At 43.9% G+C, this 20,026-nt stretch overlaps 1 protein-coding gene across 1 annotated transcript in view; it reads left to right on the top strand.

Annotated features, from left to right (window-relative positions):
- The first annotated feature begins 8,598 nt into the window (after nucleotides 1-8,598).
- LOC126474203 (facilitated trehalose transporter Tret1-like) overlaps nucleotides 8,599-20,026 on the top strand; it is a 40,247-nt gene continuing 28,819 nt past the window's right edge. The window contains exon 1 of the mRNA XM_050101667.1: nucleotides 8,599-8,922. Coding sequence (XP_049957624.1) covers nucleotides 8,599-8,922 — 324 coding nt within the window. The remainder of the gene's footprint in view (nucleotides 8,923-20,026) is intronic.

The raw sequence follows: 20,026 nt of genomic DNA, 5'->3' as shown, positions 1-20,026 counted from the left end.
TATCTCTCAATTAGCAAATGACAACATTATTCTTGACGTACTAAAGACATTCTCCTGCTAGAATTTTTGAAAGCTGTGTAAAGTATTAATAATACTGATTAGGTAACTTTTTAAAAACAGTGCGAAATTAGAGAAGCAGAACAAGTAAGATCAAATAGACACCTTGTATAGCACTTATTTAATTCCCTGTTACTAGTTATGTATTTCTATTCTAACATCTTATATTTTCGATGTGTCGGTTGTTTCATTGGTAGAATTAGCCGGCGCGTCTATAAAAGCGAGCGCAGCCCGCGAAGCGGATCATTCGCGCTGCTGCTGCTGCACAGGCAACTGCATTGAACGCTGCCAAGATGCCTTACAGAAGATACCGTCGTCGTTCAAGACAGACAATATATAAAACAATTGAAGACGTTGAAATGGCAACCTTATTGAAAATGTTAGACAGTAAATAAATACATGTATGGAGAACGATCGAGTTAAAACATTAATACTAAATGCGAAGATGGGCCAGAAGGGAGGATAACATTAGAAAAGAATTATACTCAACGGAAAATTAGTACATTTGGTAAAACAACCTAATGAAACTATACAGGAATTTAAATTAAATTAACAATCCCAGTAGGCTAATCATTATTAATATCGTTCTTTTCCGAAGAAACATAGTTAGCTGTAGCAATACAAGTGTTTGATGGAAGATAAGAAAAAAATATATCGACGAGACTTGTAATGAAAATGTTACACTGGCGGCCTAGATCGAGTGTTAAATGAAAAACCCGAAATATTGTGTTTCAGAAGTAGCTGGCTTGGTTAATTATTCAGCGACTGTGAATTTTAAATATTTTCTATGCGCCAATCTTGTTCAACCGTTGCATCGGACTTTGTGATAAAAAGAAATAAAACAACAAGCATATTCTTTATAATTACTGCAATTAATATTTATCTCAATGAGATAGCCGTAATGGCGGCTACCTCACTCTCAAGGTTTAACAGTTTCTTGAATGTTGTTCAGCAGTATTGCACCTTTTTTGATGACGACAGTCAGTTAAAGTCTGATGACGGTCTTGTAAGCCGAAAACCGTTCACGAAATCCACACCACTGCGCTTTTAATTTGTAAGTATGAAGTCGTTCTATCAAGAACCGTCAGACTGTTCATATCCGCTCAGGACGCTTGTTCGCTTCTGTACACTGCAAAGATACGTCTGCTGCAGTTTTGAAAACAAGCCCTTACGCCCTTACCACGACCTGCAACGGCTGCTGAAGAATCGTTATATAATGTTGGAACATCAGAAAAAAATGGGTACACTAGACCACAATATAGGGATCATATCAAAACTACTCCCTTGCTGAAATGAACTGGCTCTTTTTCACAACTCACCACCCATGATTCACTTGCTAAAATAAATGAAATTACGGCGCTCTGGTTTTTATTCGAGGTCACTGTACCTGTATTTTGTTCTTATTTTAACCTATTTTCAAAGAGGATTAACAATCTTTCGAAAAGTCCTACGCTTCGTAAAAACTAAAAATATCACAACGAAACTCTGAAAATCTGTGGGTCCTCTCTCTTCTCTGATTGCGAACCTTTCTCATGGAAGACCTTGAGGAGACGGAACTTGCTTCGACAGAAGTTAAAACAAAAGTCTTGTGGCGATATGTAGATGATATTTTGTAGTGTGCACCACTGTGAGGAATAAGTGTCACGCTTTCTACAGCACCTCAATTCGATCCACGAGAACATCAAATTTACGGTGTAAGTGGAGAAGGGCGGTAGTCTGTCGTTTCTGGATGTTTTGGTTAGTCGGAAAGTGGATGGATAATTAGAGCATTCCGTTTGCGGTAGGCTCACATGTGAAGACCTTTATTTGCAGGCGTCTGGCTGCCACCACCCATCGCAATGGGTATTCTTCTCTTTAGATCTGCATAGCTTTAAGGAGGAAGAAACGTGACCATCCACAAGAGTGATTCAGGTCCAGGGTATTCCTCAGATATGCCGGCTATATTTCGTTGAAAGTAGACAGAATTTAAGAAATAAAATGTGAAAGTAATCTTCCGCCCACCTACAAAGACTTCTTCCCTTCTCGGTTCGGCAAAAAATGACATGGTATTGTTGAGGGCTGGAATCTACGGAATACCTTGCCACTGTGGCAAAGGCTACGTTGGTCAGACAACGCACACAGCACATGAAAGATCCGCTGAACATGATCGCCACCTCCACAGGACATTCCATAGATTATTCTGTCACGGATATCTTGACCTCGGCGAGATCCTTTAGGAATTCATTTATTAAAGAATCAGTGGAAATAAGTTTGGCAGAAGATCTTATTCAGCATGACAGCGGCTTTCAACTGGACAAGGCGTGAGGCTCGGTGATTTGTTTAATATCTTCAGAAAGGAAACATTTTATGACTAGAGACACGTCCAGCGACAGTTAATTTTATGAATTTGACATCTCAGTTTGAATTCAGTGAACCCCCTTTCCGACATAGAGCGCTCATGCAGTATCACCATTACGCATGAGCCTGCGCACCATAGATGGTGCAATTTTCGAAGGGGGCGCAAAGGTCGACAGAGGTCGCTCATATAGTGGTTGCCTTTGCTCATGTATCTCTGCACCAATTTTCAGTATAAGGCTAGAGATATGAGCTAGCAGTCCCCAGGGCAACACACTCACCTGACGATGGCCGAATGGTTACCGACGGAAATGTGGCAATAAGTCTACGTCATCTGGCTGTAATCCCGAAAATTCATGAAATAATTTTTATTTGGTTGGGAAATCATGAAAATAAAACTCATTCATGTTACCGTTTCATAGTTTTTGAAAATAAAAACTAAAATGTAAATGAAATTATTTTTCTACTTCCTGAAACTTCCGACATCGTCGTTTAAATAGCAGTACCTGTCTCTAAGAATAAAGTTTCATTGCGTGTTTGTGTTCTTAGTAGGTACAGCCTTTTGTTTTAAAAGCAGTGTAGTGTGGAGTACCACCACGTGTGTAGACGCTTCCATCGAGCCCGTTATTGTACAGGCTGCTGGTCTTTTGGTTTGGTTAGAACACTTCATCGTTGGTTAGAGAGTCAGTGAGAAAGCTCACTTATACGAGCTTCAAACAGGAGCGATTCACTTTCAGTTAACTGGATGGTTAATAGTTTAATTTTTAAATTTATTGCGTGCTTGTGTGTTTACTAGGCACAGTCTAGAGTTTTAATAATTGTGTAACGTAGAGTTTCACCGTATTTTGTATGGATAGGGACTGTGATTTCTGTGTTTGGTCAAAGGCTGAGTTGATGATCCTTTGCTCATAGCTCCAGGCGGCGCTGTCTTCCGTCACAAAGCTTTTGCCAATGGGCATCACTGTGTGGAGCAGGACGCGGGGAATCGACAGACGTCCAGCAAGTCCCACATATCCCCCGATCGCTCCACTAATGTTGATGCCCCGGTTACACCCCACACTGAGTCTTCACGAGTGGTCCATTGGGAGACCGTCCCTTGGTGTAGCAGGCACCAAAAGACTTTCCAAGGGGCCTATCGAAAGGCCTCCCTGGTTTGTCTGGAAAACAGTTTTATGGCGCTATCTATGGCTGATATAGATCGTGAACCAGATGCAGTCGCTTGTCCCATATTTGAAGAAGCCTCTCCACCTGCGAGATCTGAGCAGTTACGTAGTATGATGGGATTATTGGTAGTAGGGACCTAAAATGTTATGCGTGCAGTGGAGCCTCTTCGGGACATGGCTACCAAGGACAGGAGGAAATCCACTGTGCACTCTGCCTACACACTGGAAGAAGTCTTCCCATATTTGGAACAGATCCTTTTGGAAGTCATGAAGAGTACAGGGTGCAGTTAAATGCAGGTGGTGGCTCACTGTTCGTGCAGATGGTTGTTGTCTTGCAAACGTCCCCATCTGTTGACTCAGGGATCGAGACGTGGCTGCACGATCCGTTACAGCCATGCGGATAAGATGCCTGTCATCTCGACTGCTAGTGATACGAGGCCGTTGGGATCCAGCACGGCGTTCCGTATTACCATCCTGAACCCACCGATTCCGTATGCTGCTAACAGTTATTGGCTCTCGACCAACGCGAGCAGCAATGTCGCGGATCGATTAACCGCAATCGCGATAGGCTACAATTCGACCTTTATCAAAGTCGGAAACGTGATGGTACGCATTTCTCCTCCTTACACGAGGCATCACAACAACGTCTCACCAGGCAACGCCGGTCAATTGCTGTTTGTGTACGACAAATCGGTTGGAAACTTTCCTCATGTCAGCACGTTGTAGGTGTCGCCACCGGCGCCAACCTTGGGTGAATGCTCTGGGAAGCTAATCATTTGCATATCACAGCATCTTCTTCCTGTCTATCAAATTTCGCTTCTGTAGCACGTCATCTTCGAGGTGTAGCAATTTTAATGGCCAGTAGTGTAGATAACGACGCGGGGAAGAAAAACCAAACTGTGTTTTATTTATGAGAACACTTGTAAAATGGAACAAGTCTGCTAAAGAGACTGGCTGCTCTGCACTTGTCAAGGGCAGCGCATTTTGTGTTTTCGTCAAAAACTGGAGAGAGTATCTCGGATACGATACGCAAGTCGCGGCGGCAGTTACTAAAACAAAGGCTTAGTCGTTGCGGCGAGATCTTTTCACGAAATTTTAATATCGAACTATCAGCTCCGAATGCGAAAACATTTTCTTGACGCCTATCTGCTTAAGAAGAAATGATCATTGCAATATTATAAGAGAAATAGGGCTCACACAGAAGTGTTCGTTTTTCCCGCGCGCTGTTAGACAGTGGTCGGTAAAGAAATAGTGTGAAAGTAGTTCGACGAACCCTCTGCCAGACATTTGAGTGTGATTTGCAAAGTTTTCGTGTAGATGTAGAAGGAATCAATCCATGCTATGATCTATAAGCAAAATTAGACCAATTTTACTCGAAGTGGATCTTTTCGGCCGGCCTACCGGTTCTAGGCGCTTCAGTCCGGAACCGCGCTGCTGCTACGGTCGCAGGTTCGAATCCTGCATCGGGCATAGATGTGTGTGCTGTCCTTAGGTTAGTTAGGTTTAACTAGTTCTAAGTTCCAGGGGACTGATGACCTCAGATGTTAAGCCATAGTGCTCAGAGCTATTTGAACCATTTTGGGTCTTTTCTTTTCTCGGTGCATATCAATGGTCTTCTTGTAAAGATACGCTCACCGGGTACCAACCTAGCTGCGATACGTAATCTTCCGAGAACTAACAGGTGAAGCGCTGTGTACAGCAGTTATCTCCATTCCCACAAATATAAAGAATCACTTTTTCTTGATTACCAGTTTTCTGGTTGTTTTTTAACCTCTACAGCTCCGTCTAGTGCCATCAAAGTTGTCTCTAAGTCTTAAGAAATGCCCTGTCTTCATGACCCTTCTTCTTTTCACTGTTTTCCATGTGCTCCGTTCTACACGGGTTCGGCGGAAAATCCTCGGAGAATTCCTTATCAGCCCACATGATTTTCAATATACTCCTGTAGTACCACATGTCAAACGCTTCGACTGTCTTCCACTCCGTTTCTCCCACAGTCCATGGTTCACTACCATACAATGTTGTTCTTCAAACGTACATGCACAGAAAAAAGGCTCATGTTTGATACCTAGAGGCATCTCTTGGCCTGGAATCCTCTCTTTGGTCATGCTGTTTTATTGTTCGTGTGTAGTATTCTTCGAGGCCTGGTGGAGTATATAAGGGACGTGAACACGCCAGATATTGACTGATCACTGTAAAGAACATGGATGTGCCACATAGTTGTGTGAGAGAGCGTTATCATCACCAGACAGAATTTGAAAAGAGGCTCATCGTGGGTCTCCATTTGTCTGGATAGTATAATGGCGTAGTATGCAGGTTTGTGGAGAATTCGGATGAGACAACGGCTGACTCTGGATTGCTTGGGAACGTAAGGGCAGGTTTAGTCGTCGACAAGATGCTGGTCAGACACATATGCTACAATTCGGAGCCCTTTAGCAGCAGAGGGAGGCAACATGCGACCGCAAAGTCGGAAAGACGGCTGAGTACTGTGCTTGACATGTAACACCTCAACTGATATCGAGAGCAGCATAAAAAGTTCGGTGGCATTACTTTTCAACATACCCTCGTATGAAGGAAGATCATTTATATCTAGGTAGACTCAGGAGGAATGTCACATAATTTGTGAGCTGATTCTATATGTGAAAATGAACCGAAAAAGTTCTGTGAACATGTATCCGATTTTCGATCGTTACGGACCCGGAGCGGGTTGAAGACTACACATGACCATGAACGAATATGAAGACAAGTGTGAATATTACTTACCAAAATGCTTTGTAGGTGCTGTGGTGGGCAGAATAATGGTGGGACAGATGACTGATCCATCCTGCTAGAGGGGTTTGGTGTTTCTCCAACAGATGGAAGCACTTTGACGTCACACTCGGGCATCAGCTGAAGGCGTCCCGAGTATGCAATTGTGTATTTGACCAGTGATCAGTTGTGAGGCAGTGTGTGTCTCTTGCTTGAGTGTTGTTTAATTGAGCAAGTCTGTTGTGTCTGTGAGTACCAACATGCCACATACATTCACCCATGCAGAATACGCTGAAATGTTGTTTGGGTATGGGTACTATAATGACACTGCTCATGTGGCTTTGACAGAATACCAGAGACATCTACCTGACCTACAAACACCCTGTGCCGGGCTATTTCCCAGGGTTTCTCGAACATTACGTGAATCAGGAACACTGCCCAAGGTTCATGTAACATCATAACGTGAGGCCATCTAGTCATTTGATGAAAGTGAAGCCATTATTGCAATGGTACGATGGAGTCTCACCAACAATACACACGTTAGCCTTCATCTCGATATTCTGCAAATGCTACTGTGGCATACGTTACATTCCAAGGGCTTGTATCCATTCCATGTGCAGCCCGTGAATTGTTTGCATTCAGGTGACTAAGTAAGGAGACAGGAATTTGGTGAATGTTTGGCTGTACATAGAGACATCCTACAATACACTTTATTTACAGATGAGGCTACATTTAAAAGCAATGGTATAATGAACAAGCTCAATTCTCATACATGGTCGATGGAGGACCCACATGATACTAGGGAAACGAGATTCGAAGCTAGGTTGTCAGTGAAAGCCCGGTGTTGTATTACTGATGAGCTGGTGATAGGGCCAGTGTTCTTGACAAATTGCATGACAGCCACAGCATATGCACACTTTCTGACGGAAGAGCTACCTGCACTCTTGGAAGACGTGATATTAGAGCAACGATGACGAATGTACCGGCAATGTGATGGATCACCGATTCACTGTACCAGACAAACATTCCAGTGTCTGAATAACACCCGTCCTCAACGATGGATTGGGCATGATGGAACCGGCCGGTGTGGCCGAGCGGTTCTAGGCGCTTCAGTCCAGAACCACACTGCTGTTACGGTCGCAGGTTCAAACCCCGCCTCCGGCATGGATGTGCATGATGTCCTTAGGTTAGTTAGGTTTTAGTTAAGTTCTAGGGGACTGATGATTTCAGATGTTAAGTTCCATAGTACTCAGAGCCATTTGAACCATTTTTAGCCATGATGGACTCATTAGCTGGGTTGCCAGATCACCCTACCTAACCCCATTAAACTCCCGTTTATGGGGCAGGTTAAAGGCGGGTGTGTACAATATGAAGGTGGACGCACACAAAGAGCTTGATGCTCGCGTCACTGAGCTTGTTGCCCACATTAAAGCCCACCGAAATGATGTTCGATGTACAACAGAACACACGCTGCAACGTGTTGACAAGAGCATTGAGATGGATGGCCATGTTACTGAATACCTCTTGCATGATGGATCTCTCATCTGTCCCGCCATTATTCTGCTCACCACTACACTTACACAGCATTCCAACAAGTGATTTCAGAATGAGATTTTCACTCTGCAGCGGAGTGTGATCTGATATGAAACTTCCTGGCAGATTAAAACTGTGTGCCCGACCGGGACTCGAACTCGGGACCTTTGCCTTTCGCAGGCAAGTTTTCTTCCATGTGAGCTACCCAAGCATAGCTCACGCCCCGTAGAGCACTTGGTACAGCACTTGCCCGCAGAAGGCAAAGGTCCCGAGTTCGAGTCGTGGTCCGGCACATAGTTTTAATCTGCCAGGAAGTTTCAAGTAATATTCACACTTGTTATCACATTCATTCATGGATGTCTGTGGTCTTTTACCTGCTCCAGTTCCATGATGATGGAAAATCAGACACATGTTCATGGGACTTTTTTGGTTTATTTTCATCTCTATAATAACCTCACAATTTATGTAACGTTCCTTCTGAACCACCCTGTAGAAAAAGAACAACAGGGTGTGGTACATCTTTAGTGATGATTCCCCATTTAGAAAAGGTTGTTTGCTTGTTCTCCCACGCTAATTTTCTTAATGCAACACTCTGCTTGTGGTCATGACTTGCAACTTTTGATAGACTTGGGTGTGGATCGACCCTCTCTGCGAGGAGCCTCAGTGCAGATGAAGCTTTCATCTCATCAACCTTCTTGCTTTTTTTGTGCTATCCACTTCTAAAAGCTACCCTCACCTGCGGTTCCGATTGGCAGGAGACCTGGCGATGACAACGGCGGGCATAGTGCTGACGTGGACGTCTCCGGCGCTGCCGAAGCTGCCGCAGCTGACGGCGTCGGAGGTGGCGTGGGTGGGCTCCCTGGCGTCGCTGGGCGCCGCCGTGGGGCCCTGGCTGGGCGGCTGGCTCTCCGACCGCGTGGGTCGGCGCAACACGGTGCTGCTGGCCGAGCTGCCCATCGCCGCCAGCTGGCTGGCGCTACTCTTCTGCGAGTTCCAGCCCACGTGGCTGTGCGTCGTGCGCTTCGTGTCCGGCCTCGGCGTCGGACTCATCTTCGCCGCAATGCCAGCATACGCTGCTGAAGTCTCACAGGTCACTTTAAAACCCAACCAGTTTCAAAAGTAATGGCTCTGTTGTGTACATAGTTCCACGTAGTCAGCGCGTACACAACTTTCCCAACAGAGCGCGCCCCGCTAAGCACAACAGCGCAGGCGCAGCGCTCGTCCGTCTCCGCTCTACGAGATGGCGCTGCCTTAGAGACGGACCAAATTCTGCTTCCGCCGATCCGCGTATTAATATGTAATGCAGCCAATGAGATTGGTGCTGACGTAGAAACTTTTCTCCTCGCGGATCACACTCGCGCAGTGATACCTGAATGCACGAGGCATTATAACGAGTGTACAGACCTCTGATTAGTCAGTTTGCATTTGTCTGCACCAGTCTGCATCAGTCTGCATTAGTCTGCATTAGTCTGTAGTCAAGTTTCAGTCTACGCCTAATAAGATTATCATATTCCTGCACATAGCCATGAAGATAAATGTATAGACACTTTTGTCAAATATCAGAGATATGTGAGAATAAGATTAACGTACCAAGACCAAAGGAACTTCAGATTGTCAATTGAAAATAGCATCCAGAACCAAGTGAAGTTATTTTTATGCTTGTTATTATTTTAATAAATGTGTATGAAAATTAATCAAGTTCTGTTTAAAGTTGGTCACCGTCAATCTGCTACTCTAAGCGTGCAAGTGGCATTTCTATCGTCTGACCTAATAGCAGAAGATAAACATGCCGCGATAAGACCACGAGACATATTGCTGACACTCGCCTACTTCGCTAGAGCGACAAGTCAAATAATCTGATGGTGTGTGTATCAAAGGTCTTACAGTACGCACACCACAGGCTCAAAATACTGACCCAAATTATTTACTGGTAGAAGCCTGTAACACGCCTGGGAGTACAAATGGGCGTGGAGGTCCCTTTAAACTGACTTCTCGTTTCGTGACCATGTGCTCTGTCCACACCACATACCTGGGAATCCTGTGGCGGTCGTACTGTTCTGCTCCACACTGCTGCTGGCTTGCCTGAAATTATTTTTCGAAATATGCAAGAGAATAAGGGGAACCACTCAACGTTAAAACACAAAACTATAATCTGAGACGATTAAAGGAAATCGCAGGTTGCACTGTTTACATTCTAAATCGTAGATGTTTATCCCAATTAACAATCTTGATGATTAACAGTCCAAAATATCGTTCGGACGAGCGTACGCGTAACCGACACGACGCGGGTGATTGCTGATGATGCGGAAGCCGAATGATCGCACGAAAGTTCTTACGCTCGTCACGCATACACAGATATTTGGTACCAGACCTCCTTGACAATATTAATGTTATTTTCACACTGTTCGTAAAGTTAGTTTTTCAGTACTCACAAGGGAACCTCCCCATCGCACCCCCCTCAGATTTAGTTATAAGTTGCCACAGTGGATAGACCCTGAAAAACTGAAGACAGATCAATCGAGAAAACAGGAAGAAGTTGTGTGGAACTATGAAAAAATAAGCAAAATATACAAACTGATTAGTCCATGTGTAAGATATGCTCCATCAAGGAGAAACACAACTCAGGAGCGCCATGGTCCCGTGGTTAGCGTGAGCAGCTATGGAACAGGAGGTCCTTGGTGCAAGGCTTCCTTTGAGCGAAAATTTTAATTTTTTATCTTCAGACAATTATCAAAGTTCAGGCACTCACACATAATTCAACTTCGCTCTCCAAAATTCCAGGGGATGTTCAGATTTGCTTGGACATATGCAGGATTTGGCGGTCTACACACGGAAAAATTTGAAAAAGTTAAAAAGATATGTTTTGACAGAGCGCAGGGAAAAGTGTGCGACTGTGAGACTTTTGGATTCATTTGTTGCAGTTTATGTGACAAACTCTGATGTTTTCATCACTTTTTGGGAGTAATTATCACCTCCACAAGAAACCCTAAATCGGGCAACGTAGATGAATCTTTTTACCCATTCGCCAAGTGTACAAGTTAGGTGGGTCGACAACATATTACTGTCATGTGACGCACATGCCGTCACCAGTGTCGTATAGAATACATAGGACGTGTTTTCCTGTGGAGGAATCGGTTGACCTATGACCTTGCGATCAAATGTTTTCCGTTCCCATTGGAGAGGCACGTCATTTCGTCTACTAATCGCACGGTTTTGCGATGCGGTCGCAAAACACATACACTAAACTTATTACAGTGAACAGAGACGTCAATGAACGAACGGACAGATCACAACTTTGCAAAGAAAAGTTTTTCGCTCGAGGGGAGACTTGAACCAAGGACCTTTCGTTCCGTAGCTGCTCACGCTAACCACGGGACCACGGTGTTCCTCAATCGTGTCCCTCCTTGATGGAGTATATCTTGCACATGGACTAATCAGTTTGTATATTTTGATTATTTTTTTTTATAGTTCAACACAACTTCTTCCTGTTTTCTCGATTGATCTGTGTTCAGTTTTTCAAGGCCTGTCCACTGTGCCAACTTAAAACTAAATCTGAGGGGGGTGCGATGGGGAGGTTCCCTTGTCAGTTCTCACTTGTACGAGCGTGCGCATAACCGTCGCGGCGCGGCTGATTTTTGATAATGCGGAAACGCGATGACCGAACGCATGTTCTCACGCTCGCTACAAATCACTGCCACTTGATTGCACTCTTTTATGGTAACTAATTTCTACGGATTCACATCAGTTGAACACGCCGCGGATGATCGATGCTGTGTGACACGCAACGACAGGACATATAAATATGTTATCGACGACACTGCTCATTTTTTCATTACTTCTTGACACACTTTGTTCTGAATCACACTACACAACATAACAGTACCGTGTCCCGCGCTCGATTCACTACAGACGCGGCTGTCCGCAAAGATACTCAACAACTCAACCAGCGATATGACAGTACGCTTACAAGCCGTCCTCGGGGATGATCAGTTTGTGTTCGAGAGAAATTTAACAGGTAAGGTGTATCTTAGAAAATACACTACCTTCCATAAGTTTGGACAATGGAATGGAAATAATTCTAAAACTGCTTTTTATTGTTGACCAAATGTTTATTAAGCTCAAGCAATACATACAAAAATGCAAACAAACACCGTCCACAAAGGCCCTGAAGACCCAGTGGTACCACGTGGTCGCTGTGTCATCCTTACCCCTTGTGTGTCACTGGATGAGGATACAGAGAGCCATGTGGTCAGCACATTGCTCTCCCAGCAGTTGTCAGTTTTCGTGACCAGTGTCATTGCTTCTCTGTCAGTCAAGTCGCTCCTAAACTGGCCTCAGAAGGGCTGAGTGCAAACCCAGACGGTGAGCCATTCAAGGGCTAACCTAGCCCGGAAGCGCTTCAGTGATCTGATGGGAACCGGTGTCACCGCTGCGGCGAGGCGTTGACTACACGGATGAATGAAACTATTAAAATTTCTATTCCTCCAAACAGCCACCTGACCAGCAACATGAATTTGTTAGAAAGTATTTACTGAAGGCAATTTTCTGGATTAAAGCTTCATGTAGTTGTTGTTGTGGTCTTTAGTCCTGAGACTGGTTTGATGCAGCTCTCCATGCTACTCTATCCTGTGCAAACTCCAGTACCTACTGCAGCCTACATCCTTCTGAATCTGCTTAGTGTATTCATCTCTTGGTCTCCCTCTACGATTTTAACCCTCCACGCTGCCCTACAGTACTAAATTGGTGATCCCTTGATGCCTCAGAACATGTCCTACCAACCAATCCCTTCTTCTAGTCAAGTTGTACCACAAACTCCTCTTCTCCCCAATCCTATTCAATACCTCCTCATTAGTAATGTGATCTACCCATCTAATCTTCAGCATTCTTCTGAAGCACCACATTTCAAAAGCTTCTATTCTCTTCTTGTCTAAACTGTTTATCGTCCATCTTTCACTTCCATACATGGCTACACTCCATACAAATACTTTCAGAAACGACTTCCTGACACTTAGCCGGCCGCGGTGGCCGTGCAGTTCTAGCCGCTTCAGTCCGGAACCCTGCGACTGCTACGATCGCAGGTTCGAATCCTGCCTCGTGCATGGATGTGTGTGATGTCCTTAGGTTAGTTAGCTTTAAGTAGTTCTAAGTTCTAGGGGACTGATGACCTCAGATGTTAAGTCCCATAGTGCTCAGAACCATTTTGAACCTGACACTTAAATCAATACTCGATGTTAACAAATTTCTCTTCTTCAGAAACTCTTCCCTTGCCATTCCCAGTCTACATTCTATATCCTCTCCACTTCGACCATCATCCGTTATTTTGCTCCCCAAATAGCAAAACTCCTTCACTACTTTAAGTGTCTCTTTTCCTAATCTAATTCCTTCAGCATCACCCGACTTAATTCGACTACATTCCATTATCCTCGTTTTGCTTTCGTTGATGTTCATCTTATATCCTCCTTTCAAGACACTGTCCATTCCGTTCAACTGCTCTTCCAAGTCCTTTGTTGTCTCTGATAGAATTACAATGTCATCGGCGAACCTCAAAGTTTTTATTCTTATCCATGAATTTTAATGCCTATTCCGAACTTTACTTTTGTTTCCTTTACTGCTTGCTCAGTATACAGATTGAATAGCATTGGGGAGAGGTCACAACCCTGTCTCACTCCCTTCCCAACCACTGCTTCCCTTTCATGTCCCTCAACTCATATAACTGCCATCTGCTTTCTATACAATTTGTAAATAGCCTTTCGCTCCCTCTATTTTACCCCTGCCACCTACAGAATTTGAAACAGAGTATTCCAGTCAACATTGTCAAAAGCTTTCTCTAAGTCTACAAATGCTAGAAACGTAGGTTTGCCTTTCCTTAATCTTTCTTCTAAGATAAGTTGTAAGGTCGGTATTGCCCCACGTGTTCCAGTATTTCTACGGAATCCAAACTGATCTTCCCCGAGGTCGGATTCTACCAGTTTTTCCATTCGTCTGTAAAGAATTCGCGTTAGTATTTTGCAGCTGCGACTTATTAAACTGATAGTTCGGTAATTTTCACATCTGTCGACACCTGCTTTCTTTGGGAATGAAATTATTATGTTCTTCTTGTGATCTGAGGGAATTTCGCCTGACTCATACATCTTGCTCACCAGATGGAAGAGTTTAGTCAGGAATGGCTCTCCCAAGGCCGTCAGTAGTTTTAATGGAATGTTGTCTATTCCCGGGGCCTTGTTTCGACTCAGGTCTTTCAGTGCTCTGTCAAACTCTTCACGCAGTATCGTATCTCCCATTTGATCTTCATCTACATACTATTCCATTTCCATAATATTGTCCTCAAGTACATCGCCCTTGTATAGACCCCCTATATACTCCTTTCACCTTTCTGCTTTCCCCTCTTTGCTTAGAACTGGGTTTCCATCTGAGCTCTTGATATTCATGCAAGTGGTTCTCCTTTCTCCAAATGTCTCTTTTCTTATAGGCAGTATCTATCTTACCCCTAGTGAGATAAGCCTCTACATCCTTACATTTGTCCTCTAGCCATCCCTGCTTAGCCATTTGGCACTTCCTGTAGATCTCATTTTTGAAACGTTTGTATTCCTTTTTGCCTGCTTCACTTGCTGCATTTTTGTATTTTCTCCTTTCATCAATTAAATTCAGTATCTCTTCTGTTACCCAAGGATTTCTACTAGCCCTCGTCTTTTTACCTACTTGATCCTCTGCTGCCTTCACTATTTCATCCGTCAAATCTACCAATTCTTCTTCTACTGTATTTCTTTCCCCCATTCCTGTCAATTGTTCCCTTACGCTCTCCCTGAAACTCTGTGCAACCTCTGGTTTAGTCAGTTGATCCAGGTCCCATCTCCTTAAATTCCCATCTTTTTTGCAGTTTCTTCAGTTTTAATCTACAGTTCATAGCCAATAGATTGTGGTCAGAGTCCTCATCTGCCCCTGGAAATGTCTTACAATTTAAAACCTGGTTCCTAAATCTCTGTCTTACCATTACATAATCCATCTGAAACCTTCTAGTATCTCCAGTGTTCTTCCATGTATACAACCTTCTTTCCTGTTCTTAAACCAAGTGTTAACTATGAGAAAGTTATACTCTGTGTAAAATTCTACCAGGCGGCTTCCTCTTTCATTTCTTAGCCCTAATCCATATTGACCTACACGTTTCCTTCTCTTCCTTTTCCTACTGTTGAATTCCAGTCACCCATGACTAATAAATTTTCTTACCCTTCACTACCTGAATAACTAAAAGAAATTTCTTCATCATGTGCAGAGCTAGTTGGCGTATAAACTTGTACTACTGTAGTAGGCGTGGGCTTCGTGTCTATCTTGGCCACAATAATGCGATAGTGCGTTCACTATGCTGTTTGTAGTAGCTTACCCGCATTGCTATTTTCCCATTCATTATTAAACCTACTGCTGCATTACCTCTATTTGATTTTGTGTTTATAACCCTGTATTCACCTGACCAAAAGTCTTGTTCCTCCTACCACCGAACTTCACAAATTCCCACTATATCTAACTTTAACCTATCCATTTCCCTTTTTAAATTTTCCAACCTACCTGCCTGATTAAGGGATCTGACATTCCACACTCCGATCCATAGAGCGCCAGTTTTCTTTCTCCTGATAACGACGTTCTCTTGGGTGGTCCCCCCCCGGAGATCCGATTGGGAGACTATTTTACCTCCGGAATATTTTACCCAAGAGGACGCCATCATCATATAACCATACAGTAAAGCTGCATGCCCTCGGGAAAAATTACGGCCGTAGTTTCCCCCTGCTTTCAGCCGTTCATAGTACCACAACAGCAAGGCCGTTTTGGTTAGCGTTACAAGGCCAGGTCAGTCAATCATCCAGACTGTTGCCCCTGCAACTACTGAAAAGGCTGCTGCCCCTCTTGAGGAACCACACGTTTGTCTGTCCTCTCAACAGATACCCCTCCGTTGTGGTTGCACCTACGGTACGGCTATCTGTATCGTTGAGGCACGCAAGCCTCCCCACCAACGGCAAGGTCCATGGTTCATAGCTTTATACTGATCTGAAGTGTGTATGGTAAACCAGTCAATAAAGAGTAGAAACTTTTGAAATGTGTTGCTGCAGAACAATGATGAAGATTAGATGGGTAGATCGTGTAACTAATGATCAAATACTAAATCGGACTGGAGAGGGAAGATATTTGCGGCACAAATAGACTTCAAGAACGGCTCAGTTGATAGAACACATCCTAAAGCATCGCGGAACAGTCAGTTTAGTATTGGCTGAAAATGCAAAGGTAAAAATCGCAGAGAAAAACTAATGAAAAAATACAGTTAGCTGGTTTAAATGGCTATAGGCTGCACTAGTTATTCGGAGATGAAGACGTTTGCACAGGATAGGTTAGCACGCACAGCTGCAGCAAACGAGTTTTCGGACTGAAGACTATAACAAGAACATGATGTACTACGCCAAAGTCACCTAATTTGTGCGAACATTCAAATTCGGGGTTTCCGCATATTATTGCCATTTTCAGATGTGATATTAATCCGAAAATCATGACCAAACTATTTGTGGATTACTTATCACATCTGAAGCTGGCAGTAATATGCTGAAACCAGTAATATGGATGTGTGTACTAATTAGTTGGTAGGTTGTTTGGGGAAGGAGACCAGGCATCGTGGTCATCGGTCTCATCGGATTAGGGAAAGTTGTGGAAGGAAGTCGTCCGTGCCCTTTCAGAGAAACCATCCCGCCATTTGCCTGGAATGATTTAGGGAAATCACGGAAAACCTAAATCAGGATGGCCGGACGCGGGATTGAACCGTCGTCCTCCCGATTGTACTAATTAGATGATCTTAACGTAATAAATTATTATATGAACCCTGAAAGATGAGTTCTGTCTCATTTGGACGGAGTCGGGTGAGGTACAACGTTTCGCGTTGACCATTAACTGTAGAAGTTCTATATGTGCACCCAAATATGTTCGAGTAAGCTGCACTGGTCGATCCACTGCTCATCCTCATCTATATCTACATCCATACTCCGCAAATCACTTTGAAGTGTATGATGGAAGATACTTCCCAATGTAACAATCGTTAGCTGTTCTTCCCATTCTAGTTACGTGTGGAGCACAGAAGGATGTTTGTTAAACGCCTCTGTGCTCGCTATAATTAGCCTGATCTTGTCCTCGCGGTCCCTATAGAACTGATACGTAGGCAATTGAGGTATATTTTTAGATTCGTCAGGTAAAGTTGATTCTTGAAACATTTTAATTAGGCTTTCACGGCATAGTTTGCACCGATCTTGAAACGGTTGCCAACTCAGTTCCTTCACCATCTCCGTGACGCCCTCCCCTGTATCAAACAAACCATCGACCATTCGTGTTGTCTTTTTTTTTGTATAGAATTAGTATCTCTTTAGTCTTATTTGGCACAGGTCCCACAGTCTTGAGCAATATTCTAGGGTTCACTAAAGAAGTGTTTTCAGAAAACGTGATCGACAGATTGGTGAGTCTTGCCCATTAGTGTGAGACCCTTACAGAATAGGATTAACAGAGAAGACAGAGAAGATGCAGCGGAGAACGGCGTGTTTCGTCGCGAGATGGTGTAGCAAGCGTGAGAGCGTTATGGGGATACTCCAAGAGACGTGTTGCATATCATGGAAAAGGTTAATGTTGAAATTCCGAGTGTGTGCGTTCGATGAACATTTGGACCACGTATTACTTCTGTGTGACGTATGCCGGGCGGCCCCCGCGTTGTTCGACCAGCATATACAGGGCTATTACAAATGATTGAAGCGATTTCATAAATTCACTGTAGCTCCATTCATTGACATATGGTCACGACACACTACAGATACGTAGAAAAACTCATAAAGTTTTGTTCGGCTGAAGCCGCACTTCAGGTTTCTGCCGCCAGAGCGCTCGAGAGCTCAGTGAGACAAAATGGCGACAGGAGACGAGAAAGCGTATGTCGTGCTTGAAATGCACTCACATCAGTCAGTCATAACAGTGCAACGACACTTCGGGACGAAGTTCAACAAAGATCCACCAACTGCTAACTCCATTCGGCGATGGTATGCGCAGTTTAAAGCTTCTGGATGCCTCTGTAAGGGGAAATCAACGGGTCGGCCTGCAGTGAGCGAAGAAACGGTTGAACGCGTGCGGGCAAGTTTCACGCGTAGCCCGCAGAAGTCGACGAATAAAGCAAGCAGGGAGCTAAACGTACCACAGCCGACGGTTTGGAAAATCTTACGGAAAAGGCTAAAGCAGAAGCCTTACCGTTTCGAACTCATTGATGGAGACATGCTGCGCCGAGTGTGGGAGGAACTTGATTATCGGCTGATGTCTGCCGAATCACTAAAGGGGCACATATCGAACATTTGTGAATGCCTAAAAAAACTTTTTGAGTTTTTGTATGTGTGTGCAAAGCATTGTGAAAATATCTCAAATAATAAAGTTATTCTAGAGCTGTGAAATCGCTTCAATCATTTGTAATAACCCTGTATCTGTCTGCCTTACGACGCGTCCGCGGCTCGTGATCTTGTGTTAGCATTCTCGTTTCTCATTTCCCGCTCAAGCTGTCTCGGGTTCGATTCCCGGCGTCGTCAGGGATTTTTTTTTCTGCCTCGAGATGACTGGGTGTTGTGTGTCATTCATCATCATTTCATCATTATTGACTCGCAAGTCGCCGAAGTGGCGTCAACTAAAAAGACCTTGTAATACGGCGGCCTCCCGCAAACAATGCCACACGATCATTTCATTTCACCCACGAGGTCGTCAGTAAATAGACGAGGCAAGGCACTGTATACAGCCTAGCCGCCAGCAAATGCTCTGCGTCCAGGGAAGCCAACTTCGCAACTACGTATCGTGTGAGCCACAGCGCGCAGCGCATGCGCGAAGTGACGTGCTCACGTGGTACCGCGCCGTATCCTTTGTAGTGTTGCGACGTAAGTTTTGTATAAATGATTTTCTTTTGACATATGACCATGTGCAGACTTCGTCACCTACGTCAGTTACAACACACTTCAAAATTATTTAAATTCTTTTTTAAATTGTCTCTGAATGGTTCTTGAACGAAACTGTAATAAAAACATCGTCATTTGAATCGTATGCGCAGAATTACGTCACTCAGTCCAGTTGGTTTGCGCAAACTCTTTTCAATTTAGATGTCGTTTGTTTCTTCTCAGACATTATATTAATGCAAGTGATCTGCTTTAATAAATACTAGACCCACACTGAATAAACTTTCGAGATTCAAACTCGCGATTAACGTTGTCAAAAATTAATAATCTTGTCAAATAAATTACGTAACATAATTCTTCATAAATAAATTCTCGGAACACGTGTTTAAACTTTAGTAGCATCCACTAGTTTATTATCCTCCTACATATAGACGTGAACCTGAGCCTTGACAAGATAGGACTGAACATTTACAACATGATTAAACTTTCTATGACGTCATTGTTGTAGAAACATTACAAATTCTTAATTTTCAATTTTTAAAAGCATGACGCAACAACTCGGTTTCAGGATCTTCTGTTGCTCTTTGGCTGTCGACCCGCGACGTATAGTGGCCAGCAATTTTCTCTCTGGTCCCGGCAGCGAAGATGCTGTCTCCGTTCGTTGCGCCGCCCTCTCCGTACATGAAACATAAAAAATAAATACAAAACTTTAGACAAATAACAACCATTACAAATATTACAAAGATACATAAACAAAAACTAAATTAAACTTATATTCACCTGCAACCTGGGCTGACACTGGTGGATGGGTGACGCTTCAGTTTCGCGTCCCACTACACCTTCCGCAAGCAGCTACATAGGTCCACGCTCCGACAGCCGTCATTTATCATCACATTAAGCAGAAATCATCAAAATTCTATGAAACATCCAATGCATCACTACATCAACTCATCAACTCTCTGGGAAGCGATGACAACCCTCACCAGAGAACACCAGTCAGTACCATCCGCCGCCAATTCAGGCGCCAGTCATAAGTAACTCGTAAACAGACAAGCGGTTCTAGGCGCTTCAGTCTGGAACCGCGCGACCGCTACGGTCGCAGGTTCGAATCCAGCCTCGGGCATGGATGTGTGTGATGTCCTTAGGTTGGTTAGGTTTAAGTAGTTCTAAGTTGTAGGGGGACTCATGACCTCAGAAGTTAAGTCCCATAGTGCTCAGAGCCATTTGAACCATTTTGATCAAGGAATGGCGCCATTC

Source organism: Schistocerca serialis, chromosome 4 (assembly GCF_023864345.2).
Source record: "Schistocerca serialis cubense isolate TAMUIC-IGC-003099 chromosome 4, iqSchSeri2.2, whole genome shotgun sequence".
NCBI lineage: Eukaryota > Metazoa > Arthropoda > Insecta > Orthoptera > Acrididae > Schistocerca > Schistocerca serialis.
Note: the sequence above shows the minus strand (reverse complement) of the source record. Positions and strands in the feature narration are given on the sequence as shown.